The sequence below is a fragment of the Rhea americana genome, unplaced genomic scaffold, assembly GCF_003343005.1.
Source record: "Rhea americana isolate MKP2758 unplaced genomic scaffold, rheAme1 scaffold_47, whole genome shotgun sequence".
Lineage (NCBI taxonomy): Eukaryota > Metazoa > Chordata > Aves > Rheiformes > Rheidae > Rhea > Rhea americana.
In genome coordinates this window covers 343,895-356,635 of record NW_028186612.1, presented here as the reverse complement: position 1 = coordinate 356,635, position 12,741 = coordinate 343,895, and the positions used below count along the sequence as shown (strand labels likewise).

Genomic DNA, 12,741 nt, shown 5'->3' with positions numbered 1-12,741 from the left:
CAGCTCTGCCACTGATTTGCAGCATGGCTTCCTCATCTGTTTAATGGGGGTTGTGATACGTATTCGTTTGGTAAGGCTTTTTAACGCTAATGATTCTCATCTACACCAGCATGAATCTGGAGTTATTCCAAATGCAGATTTCAGCCCCCAAATCTTTTGTGCTGGCTATAGCCATTGACAGATGGGTTAGGATTAGAGCTCAGAGATTCGTTTGGTTTCTGGAGTTTGTCTCTTGCCTTTTCCACCCCTGTCGTAATAAGGATCATCTAGAAAGATCTATTTTGGCACCCCTATGAGAGTGTAGCCGGGAGCACCGTACTGACAGGCTTTCTTTTTGCCATCTCTGCATTTATCTTTAACCAAGGTGCCCCTTTTCTCTCGTGAGTTCCAGGAGACCTCCTAGCAGGGTGYGCAACTGAGTCTCGCGTGAGTTTAGCTGCTCCAGTCGTTTTCACGGGAGACGCTTTTCTATCATTTTTTATGTTGAGTTTAGCCCACCCTTAAGCTGCGATCAGGGTCCTCATGCTTACAGTGGTGACCCATGTAAGGGGAGTGGACAATTTTTCTGGGAAATCGCCTGCATGTGGAGCCACAAGGATTGTTACTGGGGATGATACTCACACGTGACTCTTATTAAAACCCCTCCTGTGATATSAGGACATGCTAGAAAAAAACCTCAAGATTCCATATTGTTTCATGTATTTTCTGTGTATGACTTTATTTTACCTCCCATTCTCTAAATGTCTTTTCAATCAATTTGTTTGTATTGAAGTGTTTCTTYGCAGAGGAATTCTTAGAAAGACATGCATAAAATTCAGCAGCATCCTAGAATAAGCTAGGTTAAAGCAACATACTGCTGCAGAACTGCCCTGTAAGGGGGGCAATAGAGATCTTTGCTGCCAAAGCAGGGCAGCGTAGCCTGTCCTGGACCATCTACCATTCTCTTGCTCATGATAAATACTTCACTTCTTGTGCCTCAGTTTCCCCACTGGTCTGAGACTGATGGATAAAAATGCCCTGACGGATCTGGCTGGTTCTACTGTCATTGAAGCATTCCTGGTCAAAAATAGAGCTTTCTTTCGAGGCAGGAGAGGGGCAGATATCATGAAGTTTCTATGGAGTATTTTATCTGCAAGGACGGTTCATTGCACACAGAATGAGCATGAAATGGCCACTTCCTACAGACTCACCCCTGTAGTTTTGCTGGTGTCCTGGCCATCCCCTGAGCTCTGCCCAGTGTCCCCGCTGGGGAACAAGCCACATTTGAAGGACTTCTTCTGCCACCACGTAGCATTTCCTCCCAGCATAGCCACACTGAAACCACYCTCAAAGGAGGGCTCTCACTTGGGCCAAAACTTATTGATACTGGCGAGGGTGGGATAGCAAGATAGCTTGATTTGCCTCTGCACACGGGAGCCAGCCCAGAGAAGCACTAGGACACAGGCAGGTCCAAGTGCAGAGGGACTTTTTTTGTGCAGATTCCTACACGAGCTGATTTTATTTCTGAAAGATTAAAAAGAATGTCCCTACTGATACCACTTTTTCCTCTTCCACATCTATTTTTGTCTTTTTTTTCCCCTTAAGTACAATACTTTAATTTTTCAACAAATATAGCTGATTTGCTATAATAGCATGTACAGGATAGTGTTCTCATGAATTGTGATATAGACTCCTGTATAGTTTTATAAATTTTAGGTATATAAAATGAGAGATACCATGAAATAGAAACATCAAATAAAACTTTAAAAAGTAACATAAAACATACTGAGACTAGTTTTATTTTGACAGTTATATATGTGTAATATTTATTACATAGATAACTCAACCTAGTCATGCTTAGAGCACATTCTCTACTGAAATGCATGATTTTCTGAGTATGATTAACATTTCCCTTAGTTTTCTATTTTCTCTCATTCTTTTGCTTTTGAATAAAGGACAGCTATGGCAATCGCGTGTTACCGACTTTATGTATTTAATATGAGCCCATTACTCTATAAAGGGAGTTTGCCTCTATATTCTGCAGTGATCTGATAATAGTGAGTTGCACTGAATATTACAGTGTGCTTACATTTAATTAAGCAATGACCATTTGTACTCCACAGACTTGAGCTCCCTGTGGTCCTAAAGCAGAAAAGAAAGTCCTTTAGGAGATATGCCAATCTTTTTTATTTCCTCCCCAGTCTTCCTGGCTTTCTGTGAGTGCAATTATATGAACAAATAAAACTGCTTGACTAAATTCCCCTACGTGACAGGCCCCTTTCTGCTGATAAAGCTACTTGTGTGTGCCATAATTAAATGAGAATCTTAATATTTAACTAAACGGAATAGGGTGTTGCTTTGGCGCTTTTGTGGGGGTTGTGATTTCAATAGAGATGAGCCAAGCTTTTTAGAAGCAGGTTGAATACTCATTGAACCAATATACTCTTGCTGAAAGAACTGTGAAATGTATTAAGTGGAAAGGGCATGTTTTTGTGCTGTGCCTGCCTTTCTATTCAGCAGAGAGCAGCAACGGGAGCATAATAATCAGGTACCCTGAGCGTTATTTGGGGAGCTGGGGTTGCGCGTTTATCAGTGTGTTTCCTAAGGGAAGTCATGGACAATAAAGAAGGAATTCTGCATTTTTGATCTCATAAGTTTTTTGGCTAAAATACATAAGCACAATAAACAATGATTTATTATATGTGTGTATATATATATATATAAGTTATTATATGTGTAATTAAAGCACAGACTTGAGGGCTTCTTCATTTGACACCCACAGTTGCCTGGAAGATAGATGTGTGGCTGGGACAGACATAACCCCCTCCCGTAGTAATATCTCAGCACACATTACATCTCTAGTTGGTATAAATCCACTGAACATCATTGAAATCAGGGAAAAAAGCTTTACGCTAACACCAAACTTGGAACACCAAATAGAAACAATATATTAAACTAGACTTCTGTGAGGGCTGGACAGCTACAAGGCACAGCTTTTGTAAGGAAACTTGTGTTACAAATATTAAGGCAGCTATAAAATATTAACATGCATTTTCACAAATAATGCCAAAAGTTTTTGTGATTTTGTCCTTAATCTTTCAGAAATCTTTGAGCTGGAGGTAAATGAAAATGTGCAGTTGACTGTGAATGACAGACAAATGCCTAAAGTAGAATACATGGAAATCAAGATAGATGATTACAGTAAGTAGTACCTTTCCTCTCTCTTCTTTCTTTTTAACTGTTACTGATGTGAAATGATACAGTCATCTTGGTAGAGTGGCAGGAGGAAAAAATGACTTTGGCTTTCAATAAACTCTCACAGTTTGCAAAGCACTCTGTTAGGAAGGGCTATATATAAGGAGGTTAGAGAGAGAGGATTTGAGGAGAATGCAGCTGAAGAAAGGAAAAAGGGTAGCTTTAGGGTTTTTTTWAAAAAACGTTCTGTAGAYGAGAAAAAAGCACSCTAGGAGATGTAGTGGTGTGGTGCCCCCATTCTCCAGGGCATTTGCGCTGACTGGACTGGGCTGTTGTTTAAGATGGGTTTGAAGTGCCWTCTTGTACATGCTTCTAGCCACAACCGTGGCAGCCTTTCAGCACACAATGCGAGACTGCAGTGAACACAGCAATTGAACAAAATTGACAGTCAGGAATTCACGTCGCCGAAGACTTTCAGCCTGAGTCATCCAGGGTCCTTTGAGAAAGCCACCTCATTTGGTAGGGTTGGCAAAAACTGCTCTACAACRTAAGCAGAGAGAGTAAAGAATGCAGAAACCGGGCGCAGCATAGATCGACGTCTGCTGTGTTCAGTTTGTAGCACTTATTTACTTATTACCCACGTGTCTATATGCCAAAGAGCACAGAGAAAAAGAAGGGCATTGTAGCAAACAGGCCAAGTGTGAGCATCTTCTGCCTGTCTGCGCACCCCTGCAAAAGCAGCCGTTCCTGGTGGGGGACAGCTCCCTGTGCTTTTCTCCTGTGCTTCAAAATATTTCCCGTGATGGGGAACATAGACTCCCTTTCAGACAGGATAAGATGAAATAAAAGCCGYTGAGGTGTGATGGATGTTAGGTTGCTAATTTGGACCCTTGCCAAGTGTTATCAGCTGTGAGGCTGAGAGGCAGCAGCCACTGGAAAAGGGTAATCTTTACCTAAAATGTTCTGCTTGGTACATTGGCATTAGGAACATAAACCGATGCATGAGAAAAACAGGGACAGATGTGCRCTTCCCAGGCCTCGTGGGCAGGACACGACCAGGAAAGATGGCTCGTCGTAAAGATCAGCGTCTCTCCACCCCCTGTGGGCCAGTTCATAGGCGTGTTGGAAGCAAGTAGTTTTTATTACAAATTCAAATTGCTGCTAAATTTTTTAACTGTAGGTACCTTTGAAACTGTCTTCTGCTCATTTAACCAAGCGTGCATGTGTAGTAAGTTCAAGCCGGCTGTAGCAACACGCCTATTCTTTTGTGTTCATCCTGTATTTTCAAGGCCTCAGGCTTAACAGCCTTGGGAACGCTGAATGTAGTGTTTATGTATATTTAAAGTCAAACGATGGCCTTTTTGGCTGTCCCTGGGCCATTGATCTAATTTGCAGGGCATTAGCATTCAGATGGAATAACTAATTAGACTGGGTGTCGGACAAGGATTGCAAAATAAACCACTTAAACCTTGTGGTTAATCTGGATATTAATCTATTGAAAATGCTGCTAATACCAATTTAATTGCTGTGTCTTTGGTAATCTGGGTTGTAGTTAACATTTTAAAAATAAATGCACTGTCATTAATGTAAAAGGCGTTTGTGTGGAAGCATTTTCAGATACCAATGTGAGGCCACAGAAAACAGTTAAATGAAGCTTTGGTGAGTGTTGGTGTACTGCATGGGCCACATTTATCTCTCACTTAAACCGGTTCAGTATTAGTACAACCATGCAGCTTTCAGCAAGGCTACCTCCTATTTTATAGCAAAGTTAGGCCTTCTAAAAGTTAGGATTAAAAAACATTTTCTCTAACTGTCTTCACACTACTACAGCAGAAAAAATCCCATTCTCTCTCCCACTCACCGTACTAAATTGAGTCTTAAGCTATTTTCTTTCTCTATTCACCCCCAACACCGGCTATCCTGAAATACTGATTTCTGGCTCTGTCACTCATCCACCTGCCAAAAAATAAAATTATAGCTATTGCCAGATGTTAATTGAACATTGTAAAAGTGATGCATGACTGAACAGCTCATGCTGCGCTCTAGATTTACGTTCCTTGTCACCTTGGCTATTACAATATGGGTCTTTTCTTTGACAACATCTGTGTTCCTAAGGTGTTATTTACCAGTGCATCTGATGAAATGCCATTTTGTTCCTGCTCATAAGTGGCTGAAACGCTATAAAATGTATTAGTTATGTCAGCTTTCCCACACTAAAGACATGCTGTTGTTTGTTGCTTTTTTGCCTAGAATTGCCAATGCAGATCTTAAAGCCAGCAACCTTTTCAGACACCGCACACTACCCTTTGCTATTGGTTGTGTAAGTTCTCGTTCTTCCTTTGTTTTTGTTTTGTTTTGTTTTGTTTTTTCGTGTTGTTAGGGCAGCGTGGAAGCCTTCACTACACTCAAAGTCCTTYAAGATAGGTTTTGTTCAGTGGATGCCAGCCTGCTTTAGCACCCAAGCCAGCACTTTGACTCCCCACCCTTGCCTAACTTCAGAGCTGTGGGCATGCCCACTGGCACGTTTGCACGGAGTTGCCAGCAGCGAGGTGCTGTGGGTCTATGGGGGCATGGAAATTCCCAACAAAAGTTACAAAAGTTAAAAAATAAAGCAAAAGACTGTTTCTGTATAGRCTTGGTAAGCCATGGTAATCACACTTAATTCCAAAATTACAAAAGCAGTTGGGAAGGAAGGATGCTGTGATTTCCCTTAAAGCCTGATAGTCTAGGAGTTAGTGCCCTCATTTGAGGGGGAAGGTTGAACACAGGTCCCTTCTCTCCCGTATTTGAGGCTAGGGTTTTGCCTCTCTAAGGAAAACCTACAATTCACTTCGCTGTGAAGTTGTTCCATGTACACTTGCAGTTCAGTTGTTTTGGGGTAGAAACAGATAGAGGAAAGAGAAAAAAATAGATGTTGACTCTTCAGCCCAGTGTTTAGGGCTGGTTAGGAGAGATCTAGGGGCATATCCCTGTGCTGTGAGCAATTGATTATTTACAGAGCGGAGTAACTCCTTCAGGARAGATTAAGGGTTGTTCACCTGTGAGTGGCAGGTCATCCAGCACCAAGGACTTGCTTCTGAGAAGCTTGGTTCTGATTCCTCTTTTCCTGGTTTTCAAAATTTTTTTCAGCAATTGGGTGACAGGGATTTAGATCCAGCTCCTCCATGTYCATAGTAAGAGCTACATCCCCCAGGATACTGGAGAAACGGGAGAATTTCTCTTTCCTTCCTGGCGCGCGTAGAGCAAAAGGAATGTGCCACTGTGTCCTCAGCCAGAAAGATAGGTCCCTCCAGCAGAGTCAACAGCTAAGCCACAGCACCCTTGGACACCCTGCCTGGTCAGCCTAGGAGTGAAGCAATTCTCTCAGTGCACCGGTGTTTGTGAGTGCTGTTATGTGTCGCCTCATTAGCCCTGGRCGTTCAATAGGTAGTCTCTGTGAGATGCACTCAGCCTTACTGGAGCTTAAATATTAGATATCCTAATGCAGCAGTCCTTTCCATGGAAGAGTCTATGTTCCCTGACATACCAGTGGAGAAAGTTAGAAACCTTTGAAGATTTCCAGGATTTAAGCATTTTGATTAGATAGATAGGATTTTTTTTTTCCGTAGGTATAACAGATGGATATTTCTGTAGGCAACATTTAGTAACGCACATAACAAACTTTTCTGGCAATCTGAAAAGAAACTGGGAGAGGGAATTCATTGACTTTGGAAGACTCTTCCCTGCTCCCCCTGCTGCATTGCTTTTTYCTGGTGGAGAGCCACACCACAATAGAGAAGCCTGAAGTAGGAACCCAAGTGGCTGATGAATGCCTAAACACCATCCTGCACTTTCTTCGATGAAGGACAAAAACACTGCAATAAGCATGTCGTTACATCACAAATTACTGCAGAGAAAATGTACTTCATTATACAAGTGCTTGAGGAAGATTGGTACTCATCAAGCTAACAACACTTGATTAGGCTGCCTCTGAAGCTAGATGGGCCTCAGTCTCTGCTGAGTAAATGCAAATGATCRAAGTCACATGCACATAAGAAACCTGCAGTGAGTTGTCTGATGTTTCTGAGAACCCAAAAAACAAATAGGTGGAAGTGCCACTGACTCCAGAGTTTTCTCAGTTCTAAATTTTACTTCTCCTCTTCATCATCTCTTTTTTTTTTCCTTTTGAACTGTCATGCTGATGAAAAGTCCTTATGTCTTGAGAGAGCTCTCTTTTGCAGGGTCARACCCTAAGCAGGAGGGTGAAGAGAACGTCTTGCCCTCTGCTCACCTTATCTACCAATTCCAGGCAAACCTGAACATTTTTCAACTATTGGTTTTATCTCCTTTAGAGATGTCCTTTCCCTTTCTACTTGTTTCAAGCAGTGGTGCCACCACTGACTGACGGTTCCAGCTACCACCCCTCTTGTGAAGCCTGCAGGAGGCAGGAGGGCTGGGCTGGGTGAAAGGAGGCAGTAAGGGAAACCCAAATGCCTTCCAGCGAAGGAAAACCRACCTCATGTCTGCAGGTTTCATCCCAGAGCATTTCAGCCAGGCTCTTCACGGCAACCGCTCCCCCAGGAAAATCCCATCTTTGGGGAYGGTTGTGACATAGCTACAGACTAGAGCAGACTGTGTGCAGTGTAAACTGGCCAAACTCCGCTGAGCCGGCATCGCTGCTCTGTGTCGCTCTCGTAGGCATCGTGCCCGTTTAATGACGCGCTTCCTGGATTTGTCTAAAGCTCAGCTAAGCGTAGTGGTAGTTACGGTGCAGGGAGGGAGGTAGAAACCAGCCTACAGCCGCCACCCCAGCCTCAGAGCCCATCCCGCACACCCCGCCTTCTGCAAATTATTATTATTAYTTACAAATAATATTATATTTATAATATAATATTATATTAATATTATAATTACAAATTATTATTATCCCAGAGACTGTTTTCCTCTTCTTTAAATGTGCACGGCCTCATWACGCGTGCGGGTGCCTCAGTTTCCCACTGCGACGGGAAGCTCTCGCCCCAGAAAAGAGCTTTGGGCCTCCGTTTGGTAACCTTGATTTTGCTCCACCGAGAGGGAACCTGGCCGCGCGGCTCGACGCCTGTTTCCGTTTCAGGGACGGAACGCCTGGCAGCCAGATCGTAACCGAGAAATTTGAAGTGAACTGGGAAAGCGTCATGGTCAGCTCTCACAACGCGATCGTGGTGAAGTTCGACGGCCGCGGGAGCGGATTCCAGGGCACTAAACTCTTGCACGAGGTGAAGAGGAGATTGGGCCTTTTGGAAGAGAAGGATCAGCTGGAAGCTGTCCGGTGAATGACACCTTTCTTTAAGAAATTAATTCATTGCTAATAATTAAACCAAGGATGGCATTTGTCCTGCTCCCTTAAAAGGGGAGCAGAGGAAAGGGAGGGTAGGACAACACGGTCATACACTCTGACCAAGCCATGGCAGGTGAGGGAGAGACCTTACACCAGCCAGTGCAGAGGTGAGACAACAAGCTTTAAACAGAGCTGAATTGTAGCATGCTTATCTGTATCACATGCTCAACACCTATTTATTTTTACCTCAGTACAGTCATACGTCTGCAAACAAGTAAGCTTGAATATCAGTTCCTAGATTAATTTTTACGGGGCTGGTAATTGGAAAAAGTCCATCGTTAAATCTCTAAAATTAAGACTTTTAAAAATATAAAATCAGTACAAAACCATAAATGTCAAGTCCCGCAGTATCATGAGATTTACTCTGAGTATTAACACACTAGAAGCACCATTAGAGTAGTGTAACAGCAACGGTTTTAGTGTGGCTTTCAGAAGTAGTACAGGTTATTTGTCACCATTGTTCGGTCAAATCCAACACAACGGGCCAGAAGATTAAATTGAGCAGAGACTCACAGAAGCAGTATATGCCAGCATGAATTTAGATTGTCTGCATCATTTTTCTGGGGCCACCTCAAATTCAAGCTGATAAAAATCTTTAAATCACACAGTGTTTCCTGTATCTAAGGGAAAAATATTTTTAACTCATTGTTTCTCCTCTCTCATTATTCTAGGACAATGCTGAAGGAGCATTACATTGATAAAATGCGAGTCGGTGTGTTTGGGAAGGTAACATTTTCCCATTATTCCTATGTACTGTTATAGTTGGCTGACACAGTTAAGCAGCAGAGTTAAATCCTGATTTATTGAATATGCCAGTTGTAACTTTTTTATTATTATTTGTTTGGGGGATAGATTGCTTCTTGCTCAGAGATGTTAAAGATGAAAGCTTTCATTTTATCAATGTATTCATCAATAGTTTCTTTTAAATTAACTTCAAAGTGAAGAAAGCGATTATTTGTCATAAAAATGCAGTCAGATAATTAATTATTTTTTCCCTTTGCAAACTTTCATTTCATTTTCATCTTGTCCCTGAAGGCCTATTGGAGCATGGGTAGCTCTAGCTTGTATCATACAAATGTACAACAACCATATTGATTTCTGAGGCTGATTCACACCGTGGAGTGTACCTGGCTAGGAAATAGCAATTGCAGAGTACACATAGCTTGAAATGAGAATGGGATGGCGGGTAGAAATTGTTTATTATGGCAGCTAACGGGGGGTAGAGTGGGCGAAGAGTGCTGCGCTTCTAACAGCAGCTCCGTGGAGAATTGTTAACAGGCTGATGGCAGAAGCTGAAATTCTAACGACAATTTTAAATAACAAAAGACTGAAATAATATTTTGGGGAGGTAATCTATTTGATAAGACCGACTGCTATAAGGCAAGCTCTCAGCGCACAAGCCCTTCTGCCTCCAGGAGAATGCATTAAGTACGGAGCTCATCTGAAACCGCGGCTGCTGAAGCCACAGAGATGCCCCTCGTTACGTGTTCGTACAGTACGAGGCACTAAGAGTCTTGTAACGGCAAACAGGTTTCTTCAGGGTCTCCGTTACCCCATTTCTGTACCCAAAAACGGCACCGCATCACTCCCAGCCTGCAGACGCTCATCTAATGCTTTGTGCTCTAGGAYTACGGCGGCTACCTGAGCACTTACATACTTCCAGCTGGCGAAGAGAGTCAGGTGTTCGCGTGCGGAGCTGCTCTTTCTCCACTGACAGACTTCAAATTATATGGTAAATACCATCTCAGGCTCTCTGACTACAAATCTGTTTCTCCCCTACCCTTTCTCGGTTTATCTTCTCTTTCTTTCCTGAGATCCTGGCTGTTCTGTGTTGTCTGTTGTTTTAGGACTAGCTATAATCCCTTTTCTCTCTGCTGGAGACCAATCTTGCTAACATCGGTGGGGCTAGCTAGGAGCGTGCGAGAGGGCTGCARGAAGTCACCCTCTGCAGACGGATTCGTTGCGCTGGAGGCCACAAACTCCTCCAGGCTGCGTATCGCATACACGGCTCTCAGAGCCACGTGGGGCCATCTGTAAGCTCAGAGCTCCCTCTCTCTTAATGRTGGAGCCAAATAATTTTTTTCGGCCTTCAGACAGCTTTGTGTGCTCCGCGAATCTGGGCTCTTTGTATCCCTGCGGATGCGGTGCTGCAGCCCCAGCGACATCGGTGCTGGGGCTCTGGGACACTCCTACACAGGGCAGCAGCCTTCTCCTTTTGCCATCTGGGGGCYTGATTAAAGAAAAGGGACTGAGAGCATGGTTTTGGCTCAGCAGGTCCGGGCACACGTGGATCCGAGGACTGTTCAAAGCTTGTGTTAGCGCAGGGGAGATCTTGCTACACCTCCACCTTCTCCCTTTATTTTCTGGTTCCTTTTATGTAAAGGAGAAGCAAATCTAAAACCATCTAACCTCCCTCAAATGGTACCACTAGCCTGAACCTGCTCCATTTTTCTCTGAACTGCCCATCCTTGAGAGCTGCAGCACAGCACCCTCTTTCCCTGTCCACTCAAACTGTCTCGTGATGTTCCCTTCATGCCGTGGCCTGTTGTCTYAGAGATGTCGGTTCCCTTTGCTCTTTGTGACAGTGAAAATCAGGAGACCATCATTAAAATCARTGGTATTAATTCTGGCTTCATGTCCAAAACAATTACCTCTGAAACAAATTACTGTCGATGCAGCTATGAGAAAAGAGAAAGGTACACAACAGRATACTACCCTTCTGCGCTTATATTTCTATTCCATTAAGAGGAAAAAAGAAAAGAAAAAAAAGGCACTTCTGTGACTAATTTAGAAGCCAGGGCACATGGTGATAATGAAAGACTGTAGGACTGTACATATCCTTAGAGCACTTTCAAACACTTTTACAAATATGACCTGTGCAGTTAATACAATCTTAGAAAATATGACTTTCTTTTTAGCATTTGCAACATTTGACTCAGAAGTATGAATGTATTCAATTATCACTGACAAATGYATTTTCTTTCTTTCTTTTCAAGCTTCAGCCTTTTCTGAAAGATATTTGGGCTTGCACGGGATTGATAACAGAGCATATGAGGTAACTGCATGGGCTTATGGCACAGTGCATTTTCATGATAAAAACARGATTTTAATTCTTTCTTCATATGTTCTCTTTTGGGGAGGAATCAGGGGCATGAAAGATGGACTCACTAGTCAAACTGTCTGTATTTAAAAGGTAGGGAGGTGTCATTAAGCCTGCTTACTGCTTTTGTTTTCTCAGTCGAGTAATAATGGATACAATTGTTGTTGATTAGCCTTCATGCTCCCTTTTTAAATTGAATAAATATAGTTATTCCAGTTTTAAGATGGAAGAACCAATGTAAAATGACTGAGGAACTCACATAGGGCCAAGTGGGCATGATGTCAAGACCTCTGTTAAATTTCATTCCAGTGATCTTGCCACTTCAGTTCCCTCTGAGATACCATTTTTGATCCCAGGTCAAACGAAGCTTTGCCTCTCCTGTGTTTTCAAAAGTAAGCGCAGATGCATCATTTCAGACAGGCAGAACTTTGTGCCAGAGTTGAGCAGGAGGCGTGGAAAGGGAGGCGTATCATCACTGAGCAAATAGACTATATAATGTGTATGATGGGATCAGTTGGTTTATGGGCTTCAATTATTTGGAGGAAAAAACTAATAAAGAATAGTYATACAAACAAAAAATGTTATACAGAAAAGCTTGTTAACCCTGCTAAGCCTTGTCTTCAGCTCAAAGGCATGAAGTCAGCAAAGGTTTGGTRCAGTTCCCCATGTTATTACGGAGAAGGCAGGCAGCATCCTCTGCCTCTGCAGTGGAAGCTTTTGTCTGACTATCTAAATAGTGAGTTGATTGCCTCTCTTAAGTTTTGCACTGATGACCTCTAGATCATGGTAAATTCTCTTTGTCCATTTAGAAATTTGAARAAGGTCAGTAGAGGTGAAAGCAAGTGAAACCATTTCAGAAATGAGAGCTTTGAATTGCTATATGCTCTCTGTGTATTGAAAAGTTGGTCCTAGCAAATAGTAATACTTCTGACTGACTTGGGATTAGCTGCCAGAATTGGCAACTCTGCTCTTTGCGGAGCACTACAATGCTCCAGACATGGTCACTGCCTGATACACGTGTCTCCTACGTGTAGCAGCTGAATCAGGTATTGCTTAGGGAGTAAGTTAAGTTAGGGCCTAACCTGTGGACACAGACATGAGCTTTCAGAAG

The 12,741-nt window shown here is 42.7% G+C and overlaps 1 protein-coding gene across 1 annotated transcript in view; it reads left to right on the top strand.

The window, feature by feature from the left end:
* The window catches only part of DPP6 (dipeptidyl peptidase like 6), a 425,270-nt gene that overhangs the window by 408,207 nt on the left and 4,322 nt on the right, over positions 1 to 12,741 (top strand). The window contains exons 18-23 of the mRNA XM_085316409.1: positions 3,082 to 3,180; positions 5,425 to 5,494; positions 8,267 to 8,461; positions 9,202 to 9,256; positions 10,157 to 10,262; positions 11,527 to 11,585. Of these exons, the coding sequence (XP_085172535.1) occupies positions 3,082 to 3,180; positions 5,425 to 5,494; positions 8,267 to 8,461; positions 9,202 to 9,256; positions 10,157 to 10,262; positions 11,527 to 11,585 (584 nt within the window). The remainder of the gene's footprint in view (positions 1 to 3,081; positions 3,181 to 5,424; positions 5,495 to 8,266; positions 8,462 to 9,201; positions 9,257 to 10,156; positions 10,263 to 11,526; positions 11,586 to 12,741) is intronic.